The sequence below is a fragment of the Oncorhynchus kisutch genome, linkage group LG13 (genome assembly GCF_002021735.2).
Source record: "Oncorhynchus kisutch isolate 150728-3 linkage group LG13, Okis_V2, whole genome shotgun sequence".
Taxonomy (NCBI): Eukaryota; Metazoa; Chordata; class Actinopteri; order Salmoniformes; family Salmonidae; genus Oncorhynchus; species Oncorhynchus kisutch.
The window spans coordinates 9,775,012-9,796,010 of record NC_034186.2 but is presented as its reverse complement, the minus strand read 5'-3'; the positions used below and the strand labels follow the sequence as shown (position 1 = coordinate 9,796,010).

The window sequence follows — 20,999 nt, the reverse complement described above, 5'->3', positions numbered from 1 at the left end:
AATCACATTTTTAAGTAATTAATTAGCATTTTATTGCATGACATAAGTATTTGATCACCTACCAACCAGTAAGAATTCCGGCTCTCACAAACCTGTTCGTTTTTCTTTAAGAAGCCCTCCTGTTCTCCACTCATTAATTGTATTAACTGCACCTGTTTGAATTCGTTATCTGTATAAAATACACCTGTCCACACACTCAATCAAACAGACTCCAACGCCTCCACAATGGCCAAGATCAGAGAGCTGTGTAAGGACATCAGAGATAACATTGTAGACCTGCACAAGGCTGGGTTGGGCTACAGGACAATAGGCAAGCAGCTTGGTGAGAAGGCAACAACTGTTGGCGCAATTATTAGAAAATGGAAGAAGTTCAAGATGACAGTCAATCACCCTCGGTCTACTGCTCCATGCAAGATCTCACCTCGTGGGGCATCAATGATCACGAGGTAAGGTGAGGGATCAACCCAGAACTACACGGCAGGACCTGGTGAATGACCTGAAGAGAGCTGGGACCACAGTCTCAAAGAAAACCATTGGTAACACACTATGCCATCATGGATTAAAATCCTGCAGTGCACGCAAGGTCCCCCTGCTCAAGCAAGCGTAAGTCCAGGCCCGTCTGAAGTTTGCCAATGACCATCTGGATGATCCAGAGGAGGAATGGGAGAAGGTAATGTGGTCTGATGAGACAAAAATAGAGCTTTTTGGTCTAAACTTTCCGTGTTTGGAGGAAGAAGAAGGATGAGTACAACCCCAAGAACACCATCCCAATCGTGAAGCATGGAGGTGGAAACATCATTCTTTGGGGATGCTTTTCTGCAAAGGGGACAGGACGACTGCACCGTATTGAAGGGAGGATCGATGGGCCATGTATCGCGAGATCTTGGCCAACAAACTCCTTCCCTCAGTAAGACCATTGAAGATGGGTCACGGCTGGTTCTTCCAGCATGACAATGACCAGAAACACACAGCCAGGGAAACTAAGGAGTGGCTCCGTAAGAAGCATCTCAAGATCCTGGAGTGGCCTAGCCAGTCTCTAGACCTGAACCCAATAGAAAATCTTTGGAGGGAGCTGAAAGTCCATATTGCCCGGCGACAGCCCCGAAACCTGAAGGATCTGGAGAAGGTCTGTATGGAGGAGTGGGCCAAAATCCCTGCTGCAGTGTGTGCAAACCTGGTCAACAACTACAGGAAACATATGATCTCTGTAATTGCAAACAAAAGTTTCTGTACCAAATATTAAGTTCTGCTTTTCTGATGTATCAAATACTTATGTCATGCAATAAAATGCAAATTAATTACTTAAAAATCATACAATGTGATTTTCTGGATTTTTGTTTTAGACTCCGTCTCTCACAGTTGTAGTGTACCTATGATAAAAATTAGAGACATCTAAATGCTTTGTAAGTAGGAAAATCTGCAAAATCGGCAGTGTATCAAATACTTGTTCTCTCCACTGTATATATGTGAATATGTATGCATACGTGTATGTATATGGGATATATACATTTACCCAAAAATTATATGTGGGATTGGAAATGATGCAGACTATTATATTGATGAAAGCAATATATCATGAAAGCAGCAATCTTTCCGCAATATTAAGCTGATCCAACCGTTACATTTATTTTTTATTTTTTAAAGAACAGTTCTTGTGAAAATACCCAATGTAGGAACTGTGTTGGTTCAGGCTATTAATAATAGGTCAGAAAACAACTCATTTTAATTTGAATGATTTTAATTTGTAGTATTTTTAAGACCACTATGTTAGATATCAGAATAAATAACTTGTGTTCTCGGTCTTCCACTATTGTTCAGCTACATGAGAGAGACATTTCTACAGTAATCTGATGTGCTTAAATTAAGATCTGAATTAGCATTGAGTGGTACAGGTATAACATACTGTAGTTAGAATGTGGATAAGATCCATTGAAACATTGTGTCATTATCCAATCACAAAACCTGGACTAACATAACCCTTACTGTACATAAACCTTGTTCCCTGTATATTGACATGGCTAATGTTTGTTCCAGCAAGCCAGTGCCACCTTTTCCCGTCAAGCCATGTTTTCTAGGGCCAAAGGGGAGGGACACAATCTATTTCTGCACCTTGGGAGTATGTCTGTACTGCCATGGCTCACCGTAACCCCATATTAGCCAGCCAACTTGACGAACCATACATAAAACATGACATTAAACATTTTCTTGCATATGAGATTTGAAGGACAAGATTCCTGCTTAAATTATCAGGATGCAAACAACAGGAAGGAACACGTCATCAAGACACTATGTGATGATGATGCAGTTGAACATCACATAAACATTTGTCTGGTTGCTAAGATATTGTAAAACAATACTTTGTGAATCTTTATAGTGAACTTTGAGAATTTCATTCCCAGCACCACTAACTTGAGAAAGCTTGGTTGTGTGTGTGTGATCATATTATTCCATGGAACAATTAAAATAATCAAAGTAGATGAATAGATTTGAACCAGCAGCACTTTATTTCATGTTGGACAATCATGAAATACCATACATTTATTCAGACAATGAATCTGAAAATAATTTGAACAAACTATTGACAGGGGTTATTCATTGACATGTTTGCCCAACAAGCAAGTGGCCATCTCTTCGCGTAAGACGAAGCCACTATTGGCAATGAGGCAAGTTCATGACCCCATTTATACACTGTTGATGAAAACCAACACTACCTGGGCTCAGTCTAAGATGACCAGTACACTTAAAAGTGGTATGATCTCCATGTGTGGCATAGACTTTTTGATCTTCCGGAGGATATTTAAATTGGATGTTCTGTGTGTTCATCAGCTCTTCATCCACAGTGCAGGGTTCTGAAATGAGAAGATGGTACAGGAATCAGTGTGTGAATGTGTCCTTCAAGGGCCACTGAAAATGAGTTGTTTTTCATTTTAATGAATGATATCACTATACCCATAGATCCTTGAGGAATGTCACTTGTCAATGCCTCAGGAGCATGGTTCAACAGTTACATTTCAACTCAGAATGCATTTTTAAATAGTAATTAATCAATTGATCTTGATTTCTATTCCTGGAATTCATCCTTACCGATCGTTAAGGGGGAGTTAGCATACGATTGGGTAGGAACTGGGCCAAAGTTATTTTAGAGAGAACTTACTCAGACAGGTTATCGGTCGTGTCCAGATCCCGTCACGACACGTCTTGTAAGCTGAAGGGGGATCAAGGATGTAGTATTTCTGGCAGACATATTGAACTGATTCTCCATTTCTGTAGCGTTCTCTGGTTCTGTCTCTGTCTCCGTTATTGACATGTGGAGGTGGTCCACAGAAATCCTTGGGCTCTAGGAAGACATGGGTGACATCAGAGAAACACTAGTGATGAAATGTACCAAGCTGCTATTTTCCCAGCAAGAATAGTATTCCAGAAAACGTTCCTGCCTTTTCCAAAATGCGTTATTTTGCTACATTTTTTGTGAGTTGGAGATAATTGTAAATCTACTTAAAACAAGTAACTTGATTGGGAAGTGGAACAATGTGTCAAATCAATAAACATACAATTTACCATAACAAATTGGAATGGAGTGACTCCACTGTCCATTGACTGAGCAGGTGACCTCTGATTTCCCCTTCAGAATGTGTTTAGAGTTGCTGCACTCAAACTGTAGCCTGTGTCCAACCTTCATGGTGTTGTTTTGGGGAATTCCTATCACGTTCACATTCTTAATCTTCTCTGCAGCTTCACAAGTCACATCTATTATGGAGGGAAAAAATAGAAAAATCACTAAATTGCTGTATAGCACATTTGCAAACCTGATGTAACTTCTGAAGATACATATTGTTGTCGATAAAATGATTTGCTTAGTTTTGGCTAAAGTGAAATGTTTACCTTCACAGGTTGGGAAACGGTTGTTCCACATCCCCCCCGCAGCACACACTACCTGTGGGTTTCCCTTCAGCTGGTGTGCTGGGTTGGGGCAGCTGAACTTGAGCTCATGACCGTACTGTATAACACCATCATCATCTGGCAGACCGCTCACAACCACCCGTCCATCTGTAGCCTCGGGGACACAACTCACCACTACGGAGAAAGATCATATTGCAGGGTGTTGTACAGTCTATAACTTCATGAACCCTCTGAGTTACAGTGTAATGTGCATTGTAAAAAGTAAGTAAGGCGTTATTCTGTATATACTATAATTAAGCAATAAGTCCTGAGAGGGTGTGATATATGGCCAATATACCACGGCTAAGGGCTGTTCTTAGACACGATGTAACACAGCGAGCCTGGATACTTCTATTAGCCGTGGTATATTGGCCATATACCACAAATCCCAGAGGTGCTTTTTTGCTATTATAAACTGGTTAGTAACGTTAGATCAGTAAAATGTTATTGAGGGGGTCATACCCATGGTAAATGGTACGATATATCACAGATTTAAGCCAATTAGCATCCATGAGCCGAACTACCCAGTTTATAATATTCAATGACTACATGGTTACCTTCACATAAGGGCAGGTGGTTGCTCCATCCTGCCACCATACAGGTTCTGTTGTCCATTTTGCTCATAATCTGATAACTACAGACATTAGTAAAGTGATTAGGTGGTATTATTAAGTCTGTGACATCATTAGCAGTGTTCTAAGTTCAGCCCCGTACTAGACAGGCTGGATTCAGCCCCGTACTAGATGGGCTGGATTCAGCCCTGTACTAGACAGGCTGGATTCAGCCCCGTACTAGACAGGCTGGATTCAGCCCCGTACTAGATGGGCTGGATTCAGCCCCGTACTAGATGGGCTGGATTCAGCCCCGTACTAGACAGGCTGGATTCAGCCCCGTACTAGACAGGCTGGATTCAGCCCCGTACTAGATGGGCTGGATTCAGCCCCGTACTAGACAGGCTGGATTCAACCCCATACTAGATGGGCTGGATTCAGCCCCGTACTAGACAGGCTGGATTCAACCCCATACTAGATGGGCTGGATTCAGCCCCGTACTAGGCGGGCTGGATTCAACCCCATACTAGACGGGCTGGATTCAGCCCCGTACTAGACAGGCTAGATTCAACCCCATACTAGATGGGCTGGATTCAGCCGCGTACTAGACAGGCTGGATTCAACCCCATACTAGATGGGCTGGATTCAGCCCCGTAATAGACGGGCTGGATTCAGCCCCATACTAGACAGGCTGGATTCAACCCCATACTAGATGGGCTGGATTCAGCCCCGTACTAGGCGGGCTGGATTCAACCCCATACTAGACGGGCTGGATTCAACCCATACTAGGCAGGCTGGAATGGGAGGACACAGGGCTATTGGAGTGGGGGCTATTAACAAAAAAATATATCATAAATAATAACAAAATTCAATCTTTAAAAAAAAACTTGCCCGTCATTGCAAGTGTATTTGATAGTGGTTCCAAAGACAAAGTCATCTCCAACGTGGATCCTGTAGTGGCCATTGGCAGTTTCATCAGGGAGCTCACATGGTTTAGCTAGATGTCAGGAAACCACAGGAAAACAAGATCATGATACAGTTTGTAAGAAAGTGATATGTTAACAGATCTTTTAGAGTGTTTAACTAAGCTATTATGGGGTTATGCTAATCATAACTGCAACTATAGCTATTTTGTTGAGGAAAAATGAACATACTAGCACTGATAATGTTGGGTTCTCACTTAGCTATCTTAAATGGATAGTTTGGGATTTTGGCAGTGAGGCCCATTATCTACTTCCCCTCATTGACAAAATCCCAAACTATCCCTTTAAAATAAATGCACAAACAATAAGTCGCTCTGGATAAGAACGTCTGCTAAATGACTAAAATGTCAAATGTATAACAACAATATTGAATCTATAACATTGAAAGAAATACTCACGCTTGCATTTCCCCTGACGGACCACCACCCACTTATTCTTCTTACACTGATAACTTATTCTGCCTGCTGGTACAAAGCCAAAGTTGCAGGAAAAAAGGACAATATCGTCCTCTTTGTACTCATTTTTGACGCTTTCCTCAGTGACCCTGGCATCGGGCACATTTGGAAGAGGTCCACTGCACACTGACAGAGGAGCAGAGGAAAAACCTTTAGACAAACAGAGAGCTTGGCACTACAATGTTCTATGTTGTTATTGACACAGCCTTGTTCTGTTCAATGTTCTCTACCTATATAGTACTCTAAATACTCTAATTTGCTAACACCATTCAAACCAATGAGGGTTTGGAGTTTTAAAACCAATTATCTCAGAATCTTCTTTTAGCAGATAGAACCTTCACCCCCCCCCCCCCCCCCCCCCCCCCCCCACAGCAACTGATGAATACTAACACAATGTGGGCACTGCAAGCATGTGAAAAAGTGAAGGAAAACACATCCTTACCAGTCTGAGCTGATGAAGCATCCACATTCACCCATACCACCAGACACAGTAGAGTCAGAGATGATTTCATGTTGATCAAATGGTAGATGCAGTAAAAATGGAAGGAGTAGAACATAAATATAGAGTGTCTATCCCAAAGTTAATGTTTGTCTACAGAGTTCCAGCCCCCAGGGAGCAGTGAAGAGAACCACTGTCCAGGGGGACTGACACAAATACTAGAATTCAATCAAACCTACATTGCGGGGAGGGGAAACACTGAGGAAAATGCTCAATGTAGGAACTGCATTGGTTCAGTCTATTAATTAATTTGAGCAAATCAAAACAAATTTAAAAGTGCAAATCATTTGGTCAGCCATACAGAGACATATCTAATCTGAAGAGCATAGATTTAGAGATAGAAAGACATTTAGACAGGTAGCAAATACTTTGAATGTTGATTGTAATGATGATAAGCTCCATTTGTAAGGTCATTGATGAATCACCAAATATGCTGAACAAATGTGTACTGACATAAACCTCACATAAACCTGTCTGTTTACTGTCTATTGACATAGCTATGTTTGTTCCAGCAAGACAACCTTTTCCCGTCAAGCCGTATTATCCAGGGGCAAAAGGGGAGGGTCAAAATCGATTTAAAGTTGATGTTTTATTGACTTCTACACCTTGAGAGCATGCCAGGGTTTACCTCACATTAACCTACCAACTAAACAAAACACACAATGTTACATTTAACTTTTTCTTGCATATGAGAATTGAAGGTCAATATTCCTGCCTCAATGTGTAGAATGCAAAGAACACATCTATGACACTCAGTAACGATGATGCAGTTGAAATACTTGGCAAGGACCACAAGGACATTTTACTAGATATTGTCTGGCTGCTTTGATATTGTTAAAAATATACGTTATGTTTCTTTATAGTGAACTTGATCATGTCATCCCCAGCACCACTAACTTCACACTGAGCACACACATCTTTCAACAAATGAAGAACGCCGTTACAGAATCACCCACCACAATCGGACCGAGCGGCGTGGAAACAGCCAGCAACTGCAGGAAAAGCGAAAGGAGGAATGGACATGGGAAGACGTATTGGATGGCAAAGGTTGTTACACTTGGGAGGAGATACTGGCTGGAAGAGATCGTCTCCCATGGGAACAGGTGGAGGCACTGAGGAGAGCAGAGGCAGCCGGAGATAAGAGCCGACGATACGAGGGAACACGGTTGGCAAGGAAACCCGAAAAGCAGCCCCAAAAATGTATTGGGGGGGGGGGGCTCAGAGGGAGAGTGGATGAGTCAGGTGTCAGACCTGAGCCAACTCTCCCTGCTAATCGTGAAGAGCAGTTGCAGTGGGAGAGGCTGCATCACTTGGAGAATTGGACATGGGAGGAGGAACTGGACGGAAAAGGACCCTGGGCTCAGCCTGGAGAATATCGCCGTCCCAAGGAAGAACTAGAGGCTGCTAAAGCGGAGAGGCGCTGGTATGAAGAGGCAGCACGGCGACGCGGATGGAAGCCTGAGAGTCGGCCCCAAAAATGCTAGAGAGACAGGGCAGACACCGTGTTATGCTATGGAGCGCACGGTGTTTCCAGTGCGGGTGCATAGCCAGGTGCGGTACATACCAGCCCTTCGTATTGGCCGGGCTAGAGTGGGCATCGAGCCAGGTAAGCTTGGGCAGGCTTGGTGCTCAAGAGCTCCAGTGCGCCTGCACGGTCCGGTCTATCCAGAGCCACCTCCACACACCAGTCCTCCGGTGGCAGCTCCCCGCACCAGGCTTCCTGTGCGTATCCTCGCTCCAGTAGCACCAGTGCCAGCACCACGCATCAGGCCTACAGTGCGCCTCGCCTCTCCTGCGCTGTCGGAGTCTCCCGCCTCTCCAGCGCTGTCGGAGCCTTTCTCCTCTCCTGCGCTACCGGAGTCTCCTGTCTGTTCAGCGCTATCAGAGCCTTCCTTCCCTCCTGCCTGTTCGAAGCAGCCTGAGTTGCCAGTCTGCAGGGAGCTGTCAGTATGCATGAAGCAGCCAGAGCTGTCAGTCTGCAAGGAGCTGTCAGTCTGCAAGGAGCTGTCAGTCTGCAAGGAGCTGCCAGTCTGTAGGGTGCTGTCAGTCTGCATGAAGCAGCCAGAGCTGTCAGTCTGCAAAGAGCTGCCAGTCTGCAAGGAGCTGCCAGTCTGCAGGGAGCTGTCAGTCTGCAAGGAGCTGTCAGTCTGCAAGGAGCCTGCCAGTCTGCAGGGTGCTGTCAGCCTGCATGGAGCAGTCAGAGCTGTCAGTCTGCATGAAGCAGCTGGAGCTGTCAGTCTGCAGGGAGCTGCCAGTCTGCAAGGAGCAGCCAGTCTGCAAGGAGCTGCCAGTCTGCAAGGAGCTGCCAGTCTGCAAGGAGCTGTCAGTCTGCAAGGAGCTGTCAGTCTGCAAGGAGCTGTCAGTCTGCAAGGAGCTGCCAGTCTGCAGGGTGCTGTCAGCCTGCATGGAGCAGTCAGAGCTGTCAGTCTGCATGAAGCAGCCAGAGCTGCCAGTCTGCAAAGAGCTGCCAGTCTGCAAGGAGCTGTCAGCCTGCATGGAGCAGTCAGAGCTGTCAGTCTGCATAGAGCAGCTAGATCCGCCAGTCAACCAGAATCTTCCAGATCTGCTAGTCAACCAGAGTCTTCCAGATCTGCTAGTCAACCTGAATCTTCCAGATCCGCCAGCCAGCCAGGATCTACCGGAGCCTACTACCTACCTGAGCTTCATCTCAGTACTGGGCTTCCTCTCAGTACTGGGCTTCCCCTCAGTTCCGGGCTGCCCCTCAGTTCCGGGCTGCCCCTCAGTTCCGGGCTGCCCCTCAGTCCCGAGCTGCCTCAGTCCCGAGCTGCCCCTCAGTCCCGAGCTGCCCTTCAGTCCCGAGCTGCCCCTCAGTCCCGAGCTGCCCCTCAGTCCTGAGCTGCCCCTCAGTCCCGAGCTGCTCCTCAGTTCTGTGGGGTTCTGGGTGAGGACTATTAGGCCATGGTCGGCGGCGAGGGTGGATTATCCCAGGACGCGAAGGGGAGGAACTATGACATTTATGGAGTGGGGTCCACGTCCCGAGCCGGAGCCGCCACCATGGACAGACGCCCACCCGGACCCTCCCTATGGTTTTGAGGTGCGTCTCCTGACAACGGGTGAGTAACGTGGCGTTTGAACTGTCTAGATAGGTGTGTGAAGTATCTGGTAATGTGATTTAGATCTAATTTGCACATGGCAAACAGAAAATATACCGGGGCGCTTCTTGAATCGATTCTGTAAATATTTACTTTCACTGCCTACTGCTGTAAATAAAACATCTGATTTCACCTGAAAGTGCCTTGTGCTGTGACCGCTTCCTGCCATTAGATGATAATTCCCCCTACCGTTGTTGTTTCTGATCATGACTAGTATAACACTGTTCCCCTAATAACAGACAAAATAATTGAGAATTCAAAACCAGAGGTACTTTATTGAAGTTCGGACTGACATGAAAAACAACTCCTGTGAAGTCAATGTTTCTTAGCTTATGCAAAGCCCCAGAACAAATGATTTGAGCAAACTATTGACGGGGGTTATATCGATTTGACATGTTTGTCCAAGAAGCCAGTGCCCATCTCTTCTCGTAAGCTGAAGCTCTACGACCCCCTTCAGAATGTGTCTAGAGTTTCTGCACTCAAACTGTAGCCTGTGTTCATACTTCATGGTGCTGTTGTTTTGGAGAAATCCTAACACATTCACATTATTAATCCTCTCTGCAGCTTCACAAGTCACGTCTAAAATCACTAAATTGCTGTATTGAACATTTGCACACCTGATACAACGTCTAACGTACATATTGTTATCGAAAAAGTGATTTGCTTAGTTATAAAACATAAACATAGCTCGTTGAAATTTGCACCAAAAAACAATCCACAAAGGATCCAAATGAAACCATTAATGAAAGACACATTCCACCTCAACTTCCCTTATAATCCATTGTCTATATTTATGGTAATATCCATCTTTACGTGAAGAGTCTCTTTTTGTACCATGCTCAGCTCAACTCAATCTTTCTCCGTTAGATCCTCTAGACCACCGAAGCGGCCTACTCACAAGGACTGTGTGTTCTTCTTCTCCAAGGCCGGTGTGAGTAAGACATTTAAATTAGTTATCCCTCGCAAGACTGCGGGCCCAGACGGTATCCCTAGCCGCGTCCTTAGAGCATGTGCAGACCAGCTGGCTGATGTGTTGACAGACATATTCAATCTCTCCCTATCCCAGTTTGCTGTCCCAACATGCTTCAAGATGGCGACTATTGATCCTGTACCCAAGAAGGCAAAGGTTACTGAACTAAATGACTATCCCCCCATAGCACCTACTTCTGTCATCATGAAGTGCTTTGAGAGACTAGTCAAGGATCATAGCACCTCCACCTTACCTGTCACCTTACCGCCCCAATAGGTCCACAGAAGATGTAATCACCATCACACTGCCCTATCCCATCTGAACAAGAGGAATGCCTATGTAAGAATGCTGTTCATTGACTACAGCTCAGCATTCAACACCATAGTACCCTCCAAGCTCATCATTAGGCTTGAGGCCCTGGGTCTCAACCCGCCCTGTGTGATTGGGTCCTGGACTTCCTGATGGTTCGCCCCCAGGTGGTGAAGGTAGGAAACAACATCTACACTTCGCTGATCCTCACCACTGGAGCCCCACAAGGGTGTGTGATCAGCCCCCTCCTGTACTCCCTGTTCACCCATGACTGTGTGGCCATGCACGCATCCAACTTGATCATCAAGTTGGCAGACAACATAACAGTAGTAGGCTTGATCATCAACAACAACAACGAGACAGCCCTGTAGGTATGGGGTGAGGGCACTGGGAGTGTGTTGTCAGGAAAACAACCTGTCACTCAATGTCAACAAAAGAAATGAGATGATCGTGGACTTCAGGAAACAGCCGAGGGGGCACCCCCCCTTTCCACATCGACGGGGCAGTAGTGGAGAAGATGGAATGTTTTAAGTTCATCGGCGTACACATCACAGACAAACTGAAATGGTCCACTCACACAGACAGTGTGGTGAAGAAGGCCTAACAGCGCCTCTTCAACCTCAGGAGGCTGAAGAAATTTGGCTTGCCACCTAAAACCGTCACAAACTGGTACAGATGCACAATTGAGAGCATTCTGTAACACCGCCTGGTACGTTGACTGCACCACCCACAACAGCAGGGCTCTCCAGAGGGTGGTGCGGTCTGCACAACACATCACTGTGGGCAAGCTACCTGCCTTTCAAGACACTTACAGCACCCGATTTCACAGGAAGTCCAAAAGATCATCAAGGACAACAACCACCCGATCCACTGCCTACCATCCAGAAGGCGAGGTCAGTACAGGTGCATCAAAGCTGGGGCCGAGAGACTGAACAATAGCTTCTATCTCAAGGCCATCAGACTGTTATACAGCCATCACTAACACAGAGAGGCTGCTGTCTAGATACAGACTTGAAATAATTTCCCCATCTAACAAATGGATCACTGGTCACTGTGTATTAGGTAGTTGTTGTGGAATTGTTAAATTGTTAAATTACTTCTTAGATATTGTTGCACTGTCAGAACTAGAAGCACAAGCACTTCGCTACACTTTCAATAATATCATCTAACCAAGTGTATGTGACCAATAAAATTTGATTTGATTTGAAAAACACAGTGCATAAAGCGAGGTCCATAAAGAATGGGTTTACCGAGATCGGTATGGAAGAACTTAGCACTGACCTCAACCCCATTAAACACCTTTGGGATGAATTGGAATGCCGAATGCGAACCAAGCCTAATCGCCCAACATCAGACCTCACTAATGCTCTTGTGGCTGAATGGAAGCAAGACCCTGCAGCAATTTTCAAACATCTAGTGGAAAACCTTCACAGAAGAGTGGAGGCTGTTATAGCAGCAAAGGGGGGACCAACACCATATTAATATAAGGGCACAAGTCGAGACCCATATGCAGACACAGGAGGCAGATGGTTGAGCTCTAATATTTATTATAAGCCAAGGGGTAGGCAAAAGGCAGATCGGGTACAGGCGAGTGTTCATAAACCAGGTCAGACCGCCATAGTCTCTGTGCCCAAGAACGCCAAGCTAACCTGCCGAATTGACTACCGCCTCGTAGCACTCACATCTGTAGGCATGAAATACTTCGAAAGGCTGATCATGGCTGACATGAACACCATCATCTCAGAAACCCTGAACCCGCTCCAATTCAAATACCACCCCAACAGATCAAAAGATGCCTGCCCTTTCCCACCTGGACAAAAGGAACACCTATGTGAGAATACTGTTCATTGAAAGGGCATTGAAGATGAAATGTGGCTGGGTCTTTCAGCATGACAATGATCCCAAACACAACGCCCGGGCAACGAAGGAGTGGCTTCGTAAGAAGCATTTCAAGGTCCTGGAGTGGCCTAGCCAGTCTCCAGATCTCAACCCCATAGAAAATCTTTGGAGGGAGTTGAAAGTCCGTGTTGCCCACCAACAGTCCCAAATCATCACTACTCTAGAGGAGATCTGCATGGAGGAATGGGCCAAAATACCAGCAACAGTGTGTGAAAACCTTGTGAAGACTTACAGAAAACGTTTGACCTCTGTCATTGTCAACAAAGGGTATATAACAAAGTATTGAGATAAACTTTCGTTATTGACCAAATACTTATTTTCCACCATAATTTGCAAATAAATTCATAAAAAATCCTACAATGTGATTTTCAGATTTTTTTTTCTCATTTTGTCTGTCATAGTTGAAGTGTACCTATGATGAAAATTACAGGCCTCTCATCTTTTTAAGTGGGAGAACTTGCACAATTGGTGGCTGACTAAATACTTTTTGTCCCACTGTATATACTAGGCGGTGTCAGAGGAAGGCCCAAAAAATTGTCAGAGACTCCAGTCACCCAAGTCATATACTGTCCTCTCAAGCCGGCAAGCAGTACTGGATCGCCAAGTCTAGGTCTAAAAGGCTCCTTAACAGCTTCTACCTCTAAGCCATAAAACGGCTGAACAATTAATAAAATGGCCACCCGGACTATTTACATTGACAGCCCCCCATCCCCCTACCCCTTTGTCTTTACACTGCTGCTACTTGCTGTTATTATCTATGCAGTCACTTTACCCCTGCCTACATGTACTAATGACATTGATTTTCGTCAGAAGTGTGTACATGGGGTCATTAACTTGCCTCATTGCCAATAGTGGCTTCAGCTGACGGGAAGAGATGGCCACTGGCTTGTTGGACAAACATGTCAACGAATAACCCCTGTCAATAGATTTCTTAAATTATTTTCAGCTTCATGATTGTCCAACATTAAATAAAGGGCCTCTGATTCTAATTTAATTTAATCAATTTAATTTAATAAAATCTAATTTACTCTAATCAAATCTAGTCTACTCTAATCTACTCTAATCCAATCTACTCTAATCTAGACAAATCTACTCTAATCTACTCTAATCTAAACTAATCTACTCTAATACAATGTACTCTAATCTAAACAAATCTACTCTAATCTACTCTAATCTACTCTAATCTAAACTAATCTACTCTAATACAATGTACTCTAATCTAAACAAATCTACTCTAATCTACTCTAATCTACTCTAATCTACTCCAATCTACTCTAATCTAGACAAATCTACTCTAATCTACTCTAATCTAAACTAATCTACTCTAATACAATGTACTCTAATCTAAACAAATCTACTCTAATCTACTCTAATCTACTCTAATCCAATCTACTCTAATCTACTCCAATCTACTCTAATCTACTCTAATCTAATCTACTCTAATCTAATCCAATCTACTCTAATCTAATATTTATTATATTAATTGTTCCCTGGAATATTATCCCATACACCATCAAGCCTTCTCATCCCACTGGACACCGACGCCAAATCTTTTCCACTTGGGTTCAATTTAATTTCCATGACATGGAAACAACGTTGATTCAACCAGTGTGTGCTCAGTGTGAAGTTAGTGGTGCTGGGGATGACATGATCAAAGTTCACTATAAAGAAACATAACGTATATTTGTTACAATATCAAAGCAGCCAGACAATATCTAGTGTGAGCGGACCAAGTAATTGGGGGTCACTCTAAAGCGGGAAGGTGGAATAAACGAGTCAGGAGTAGGTTTTATTGATTGAACACAGTTCTCTATTGAGGGCATTTGGTCAACACTAACACTCCAACATAATCAATGAAAATCTTCTAAGGAAAAACATACATCTTCTCCAGATGAAACAGGAACACAATAGGATTATCTTTAAACTACAACAAAAAGTCACGGGATTGTCACCGCCTTAGTGGTTCTTCCTGGATAGCTCCTCTCTCTCGGTGGCCATCTTCCAGAGATAGTTTCCCCCCCTGTCTGCTGGTTCCATTCTCTCTCTTATAGGGGAAGGAGAGTATGTCATTAGTACTGTCAGCTGTGCTTAATTGCCTCTGGTTACCTTGTCTCTCATGCCTTGTTGGGCTACTATCCATGAGCCCAGCCTGCCCTCTGGTGGTCCTTCCACACTAGTAAAATGTCCTTGTGGTCCTTGCCAAGTATTTCAACTGCATCATCGTTACTGAGTGTCATAGATGTGTTCTTTGCATTCTACACATTGAGGCAGGAATATTGACCTTCAATTCTCATATGCAAGAAAAAGTTAAATGTAACATTGTGTGTTTTGTTTAGTTGGTAGGTTAATGTGAGGTAAACCCTGGCATGCTCTCAAGGTGTAGAAGTCAATAAAACATCAACTTTAAATCGATTTTGACCCTCCCCTTTTGCCCCTGGATAATACGGCTTGACGGGAAAGGGTTGTCTTGCTGGAACAAACATAGCTATGTCAATAGACAGTAAACAGACAGGTTTATGTGAGGTTTATGTCAGTACACATTTGTTCAGCATATTTGGTGATTCATCAATGACCTTACAAATGGAGCTTATCATCATTACAATCAACATTCAAAGTATTTGCTACCTGTCTAAATGTCTTTCTATCTCTAAATCTATGCTCTTCAGATTAGATATGTCTCTGTATGGCTGACCAAATGATTTGCACTTTTAAATTTGTTTTGATTTGCTCAAATTAGTTAATAGACTGAACCAATGCAGTTCCTACATTGAGCATTTTCCTCAGTGTTTCCCCTCCCTGCAATGTAGGTTTGATTGAATTCTAGTATTTAGGTCAGTTCCCCTGGACAGTGGTTCTCTTCACTGCTCCCTGGGGGCTGGAACGCTGTAGACAAACATTAACTTTGGCATAGACACTCTATATTTATGTTCTACTCCTTCCATTTTTACTGCATCTACCATTTGATCAACATGAAATCATCTCTGACTCTGCTGTGTCTGGTGGTATGGGTGAATGTGGATGCTTCATCAGCTCAGACTGGTAAGGATGTGTTTTCAATCACTTTCTCACATGCTTGCAGTGCCCACATTGTGTTAGTATTCATCAGTTGCTGGGGGGGGGGTGAAGGTTCTATCTGCTAAAAGAAGATTCTGAGATAATTGGTTTTAAAACTCCAAACCCTCATTGGTTTGAATGGTGTTAGCAAATTAGAGTATTTAGAGTACTATATAGGTAGAGAACATTGAACAGAACAAGGCTGTGTCAATAACAACATAGAACATTGTAGTGCCAAGCTCTCTGTTTGTCTTAAGGTTTTTCCTCTGCTCCTCTGTCAGTGTGCAGTGGACCTCTTCCAAATGTGCCCGATGCCAGGGTCACTGAGGAAAGCATCAAAAATGAGTACAAAGAGGACGACATTGTCCTTTTTTCCTGCAACTTTGGCTTTGTACCAGCAGGCAGAATAAGTTATCAGTGTAAGAAGAATAAGTGGGTGGTGGTCCGTCAGGGGAAATGCAAGCGTAAGTATTTCTTTCAATGTTATAGATTCAATATTGTTGTTATACATTTGACATTTTAGTCATTTAAGCACACGTTCTTATCCAGAGTGACTTATTGTTCGTGCATTTATTTTAAAGGGATAGTTTGGGATTTTGTCAATGAGGGGAAGTAGATAATGGGCCTCACTGCCAAAATCCCAAACTATCCATTTAAGATAGCGAAGTGAGACAACCACATTATCAGTGCTAGTATTTTCATTTTTCCTCAACAAAATAGCTATAGTAGCAGTTATGATTAGCATAACCCCATAATAGCTTAGTTAAACACTCTAAAAGATCTGTTAACATATCACTTTCTTACAAACTCTATCATGATCTTGTTTTCCTGTGGTTTCCTGACATTTAGCTAAACCATGTGAGCTCCCTGATGAAACTGCCAATGGCCACTACAGCATCCACGTTGGAGATGACTTTGTCTTTGGAACCACTATCAAATACACTTGCAATGATGGGCAAGTTTTTTTTTTAAAGATTGAATTTCGTTATTATTTATGATATATTTTTTGGTTAATATCCCCCACTCCAATAGCCCTGTGTCCTCCCATTCCAGCCTGCCTAGTATGGGTTGAATCCAGCCCATCTAGTACGGGGCTGAATCCAGCCTGTATAGTACAGGGCTGAATCCAGCCCGTCTAGTATGGGGTTGAATCCAGCCCATCTAGTATGAGGTTGAATCCAGCCTGTCCAGTACGGGGCTGAATCCAGCCCATCTAGTATGGGGTTGAATCCAGCCTGTCTAGTACGGGGCTGAATCCAGCCTGTCTAGTACGGGGCTGAATCCATCCCATCTAGTATGGGGTTGAATCCAGCCCGCCTAGTACGGGGCTGAATCCAGCAGATCTAGTATGGGGTTGAATCCAGCCCGTCTAGAAAGGGGCTGAATCCAGCCCGTCTAGTACGGGGCTGAATCCAGCCCATCTAGTATGGGGTTGAATCCAGCCTGTCTAGTACGGGGCTGAATCCAGCCCATCTAGTATGGGATTGAATCCAGCCTGTCTAGTACGGGGCTGAATCCAGCCCATCTAGTATGGGGTTGAATCCAGCCTGTCTAGTACGGGGCTGAATCCAGCCTGTCTAGTACGGGGCTGAATCCAGCCTGTCTAGTAAGGGGCTGAATCCAGCCCATCTAGTACGGGGCTGAATCCAGCCTGTCTAGTACGGGGCTGAATCCAGCCTGTCTAGTACGGGGCTGAATCCAGCCTGTCTAGTATGGGGTTGAATCCAGCCTGTCTAGTACGGGGCTGAATCCAGCCCATCTAGTACGGGGCTGAATCCAGCCCATCTAGTACGGGGCTGAATCCAGCCTGTCTAGTACGGGGCTGAATCCAGCCTGTCTAGTATGGGGTTGAATCCAGCCTGTCTAGTACGGGGCTGAATCCAGCCCATCTAGTACGGTGCTGAATCCAGCCTGTCTAGTACGGGGCTGAATCCAGCCTGTCTAGTACGGGGTTGAATCCAGCCTGTCTAGTATGGGGCTGAATCCAGCCTGTCTAGTACGGGGCTGAATCCAGCCTGTCTAGTACGGGGCTGAACTTAGAACACTGCTAATGATGTCACAGACTTAATAATACCACCTAATCACTTTACTAATGTCTGTAGTTATCAGATTGTGAGCAAAATGGACAACAGAACCTGTATGGTGGCAGGATGGAGCAACCACCTGCCCTTATGTGAAGGTAACCATGTAGTCATTGAATATTATAAACTGGGTAGTTCGGCTCATGGATGCTAATTGGCTTAAATCTGTGATATATCGTACCGTTTACCATGAGTATGACCCCCTCAATAACTTTTTACTGATCTAACGTTAGTAACCAGTTTATAATAGCAAAAAGGCACATCTGAGGTTTGTGGTATATGGCCAATATACCACGGCTAATAGAAGTATCCAGGCTCGCTGTGTTACATCGTGTCTAAGAACAGCCCTTAGCCGTGGTATATTGGCCATATATCACACCCCCTCAGGACTTATTGCTTAATTATAGTATATACAGAATAACATCTTACTTACTTTTTACAATGCACATTACACTGTAACTCAGAGGGTTCATGAAGTTATAGACTGTACAACACCCTGCAATATGATCTTTCTCCGTAGTGGTGAGTTGTGTCCCCGAGGCTACAGATGGACGGGTGGTTGTGAGCGGTCTGCCAGATGATGATGGTGTTATACAGTACGGTCATGAGCTCAAGTTCAGCTGCCCCAACCCAGCACACCAGCTGAAGGGAAACCCACAGGTAGTGTGTGCCGCGGGGGGGATGTGGAACAACCATTTCCCAACCTGTGAAGGTAAACATTTCACTAGCCAAAACTAAGCAAATCATTTTATCGACAACAATATGTACCTTCAGAAGTTACATCAGGTTTGCAAATGTGCTATACAGCAGTGATTTTTCTATTTTTTCCCTCCATAATAGATGTGACTTGTGAAGCTGCAGAGAAGATTAAGAATGTGAACGTGATAGGAATTCCCCAAAACAACAACATGAAGTATGGACACAGGCTACAGTTTGAGTGTAGCAACTCTAAACACATTCTGAAGGGGAAATCAGAGGTCACCTGCTCAGTCAATGGACAGTGGAGTCACTCCATTCCAAATTGTTATGGTAAATTGTATGTTTATTGATTTGACACATTGTTCCACTTCCCAATCAAGTTACTTGTTTTAAGTAGATTTACAATTATCTCCAACTCACAAAAAACGTAGCAAAATAACGCATTTTGGAAAAGCCAGGAACGTTTTCTGGAATACTTTTCTTGCTTGGAAAATAGCAGCTTGGTACATTTCATCACTAGTATTTCTCTGATGTCACCCATGTCTTCCTAGAGCCCAAGGATTTCTGTGGACCACCTCCACATGTCAATAACGGAGACAGAGACAGAACCAGAGAACGCTACAGAAATGGAGAATCAGTTCAATATGTCTGCCAGAAATACTACATCCTTGATCCCCCTTCAGCTTACAAGACGTGTCGTGACGGGATCTGGACACGACCGATAACCTGTCTGAGTAAGTTCTCTCTAAAATAACTTTGGCCCAGTTCCTACCCAATCGTATGCTAACTCCCCCTTAACGATCGGTAAGGATGAATTCCAGGAATAGAAATCAAGATCAATTGATTAATTACTATTTAAAAATGCATTCTGAGTTGAAATGTAACTGTTGAACCATGCTCCTGAGGCATTGACAAGTGACATTCCTCAAGGATCTATGGGTATAGTGATATCATTCATTAAAATGAAAAACAACTCATTTTCAGTGGCCCTTGAAGGACACATTCACACACTGATTCCTGTACCATCTTCTCATTTCAGAACCCTGCACTGTGGATGAAGAGCTGATGAACACACAGAACATCCAATTTAAATATCCTCCGGAAGATCAAAAAGTCTATGCCACACATGGAGATCATACCACTTTTAAGTGTACTGGTCATCTTAGACTGAGCCCAGGTAGTGTTGGTTTTCATCAGCAGTGTATAAATGGGGTCATGAACTTGCCTCATTGCCAATAGTGGCTTCGTTGTACGCGAAGAGATGGCCACTTGCTTGTTGGGCAAACATGTCAATGAATAACCCCTGTCAATAGTTTGCTGAAATTATTTTCAGATTCATTGTCTGAATAAATGTATGGTATTTCATGATTGTCCAACATGAAATAAAGTGCTTCTGGTTCATATTTACTCATCTACTTTGATTATTTTAATTGTTCCATGGAATAATATGATCACACACACACAACCAAGCTTTCTCAAGTTAGTGGTGCTGGGAATGAAATTCTCAAAGTTCACTATAAAGATTCACAAAGTATTGTTTTACAATATCTTAGCAACCAGACAAATGTTTATGTGATGTTCAACTGCATCATCATCACATAGTGTCTTGATGACGTGTTCCTTCCTGTTGTTTGCATCCTGATAATTTAAGCAGGAATCTTGTCCTTCAAATCTCATATGCAAGAAAACTTTTAATGTCATGTTTTATGTATGGTTCGTCAAGTTGGCTGGCTAATATGGGGCTAAGGTGAGCCATGGCAGTACAGACATACTCCCAAAGTGCAGAAATAGATTGTGTCCCTCCCCTTTTGCCCCTAGAAAACATGGCTTGACGGGAAAAGGAGGCACTGGCTTGCTGGAACAAACATTAGCCATGTCAATATACAGGGAACAAGGTTTATGTACAGTAAGGGTTATGTTAGTCCAGGTTTTGTGATTGGATAATGACACAATGTTTCAATGGATCTTATCCACATTCTAACTACAGTATGTGATACCTGTACCACTCAATGCTAATTCAGATCTTAATTTAGGCACATCAGATTACTGTAGAAATGTCTCTCTCATGTAGCTGAACAATAGTGGAAGCCCGAGAACACAAGTTATTTATTCTGACATCTAACATAGTGGTCTTAAAAATACTACAAATTAAAATCATTCAAATTAAAATGAGTTGTTTTCTGACCCATTATTAATAGACTGAACCAACACAGTTCCTACATTGGGTATTTTCACAAGAACTGTTCTTTTAAAAAAAATAAAAAAATGTAAGGGTTGGATCAGCTTAATATTGCGGAAAGATTGCTGCTTTCATCAATATAATAGTCTGCATCATTTCCAATCCCACATATCATTTTTGGGTAAATATATATATCCATATACATACACGTATGCATACATATTCACATATATACAGTGGGGAGAACAAGTATTTGATACACTGCCGA

The 20,999-nt window shown here is 43.5% G+C and overlaps 3 protein-coding genes across 4 annotated transcripts in view; 1 reads left to right on the top strand and 2 right to left on the bottom strand.

The window, feature by feature from the left end:
- The window catches only part of LOC116353039 (complement factor H-related protein 2-like), a 142,515-nt gene that overhangs the window by 103,085 nt on the left and 18,431 nt on the right, over positions 1 to 20,999 (bottom strand). The window lies entirely within an intron of this gene.
- On the bottom strand, positions 2,482 to 6,911 carry LOC109902886 (complement factor H-like). Its single transcript, XM_031785557.1, has 8 exons — positions 6,371 to 6,911; positions 5,872 to 6,054; positions 5,382 to 5,487; positions 4,497 to 4,573; positions 3,883 to 4,074; positions 3,559 to 3,747; positions 3,155 to 3,337; positions 2,482 to 2,849 (listed from the first exon to the last, which is right to left on the bottom strand). Exons 1-8 carry the CDS (start codon positions 6,483 to 6,485, stop codon positions 2,650 to 2,652), a joined length of 1,245 nt encoding a protein of 414 aa, XP_031641417.1. The 5' UTR covers positions 6,486 to 6,911; the 3' UTR covers positions 2,482 to 2,649.
- On the top strand, positions 15,259 to 19,959 carry LOC116353035 (complement factor H-like). 2 transcript variants are annotated; one of them, XM_031785554.1, is made up of 8 exons: positions 15,259 to 15,757; positions 16,054 to 16,236; positions 16,622 to 16,727; positions 17,875 to 17,951; positions 18,374 to 18,565; positions 18,694 to 18,882; positions 19,104 to 19,286; positions 19,592 to 19,959. In XM_031785554.1, the coding sequence occupies exons 1-8, from the start codon at positions 15,643 to 15,645 to the stop codon at positions 19,789 to 19,791; spliced, it is 1,245 nt and encodes a 414-aa protein (XP_031641414.1). In that variant the 5' UTR covers positions 15,259 to 15,642; the 3' UTR covers positions 19,792 to 19,959. The 2 variants fall into 2 exon arrangements, with proteins under 2 accessions (XP_031641414.1, XP_031641413.1); XM_031785553.1 differs by having other exon boundaries at positions 15,584 to 15,757; positions 16,030 to 16,236.

Excerpts from the sequence above, each read along its gene's own strand:
- LOC116353035 (XM_031785553.1), top strand. The coding sequence starts at position 15,643 with ATGTTCTACTCCTTCCATTTTTACTGCATCTACCATTTGATCAACATG. Across the intron at positions 18,566-18,693 it reads CCATTTCCCAACCTGTGAAG|ATGTGACTTGTGAAGCTGCA; the intron begins GTAAACATTTCA and ends CCTCCATAATAG. Across the intron at positions 19,287-19,591 it reads ACGACCGATAACCTGTCTGA|AACCCTGCACTGTGGATGAA; the intron begins GTAAGTTCTCTC and ends TTCTCATTTCAG.
- LOC109902886 (XM_031785557.1), bottom strand. The coding sequence starts at position 6,485 with ATGTTCTACTCCTTCCATTTTTACTGCATCTACCATTTGATCAACATG. Across the intron at positions 4,075-4,496 it reads CCACCTGCCCTTATGTGAAG|TGGTGAGTTGTGTCCCCGAG; the intron begins GTAACCATGTAG and ends CTTTCTCCGTAG. Across the intron at positions 2,850-3,154 it reads ACGACCGATAACCTGTCTGA|AACCCTGCACTGTGGATGAA; the intron begins GTAAGTTCTCTC and ends TTCTCATTTCAG.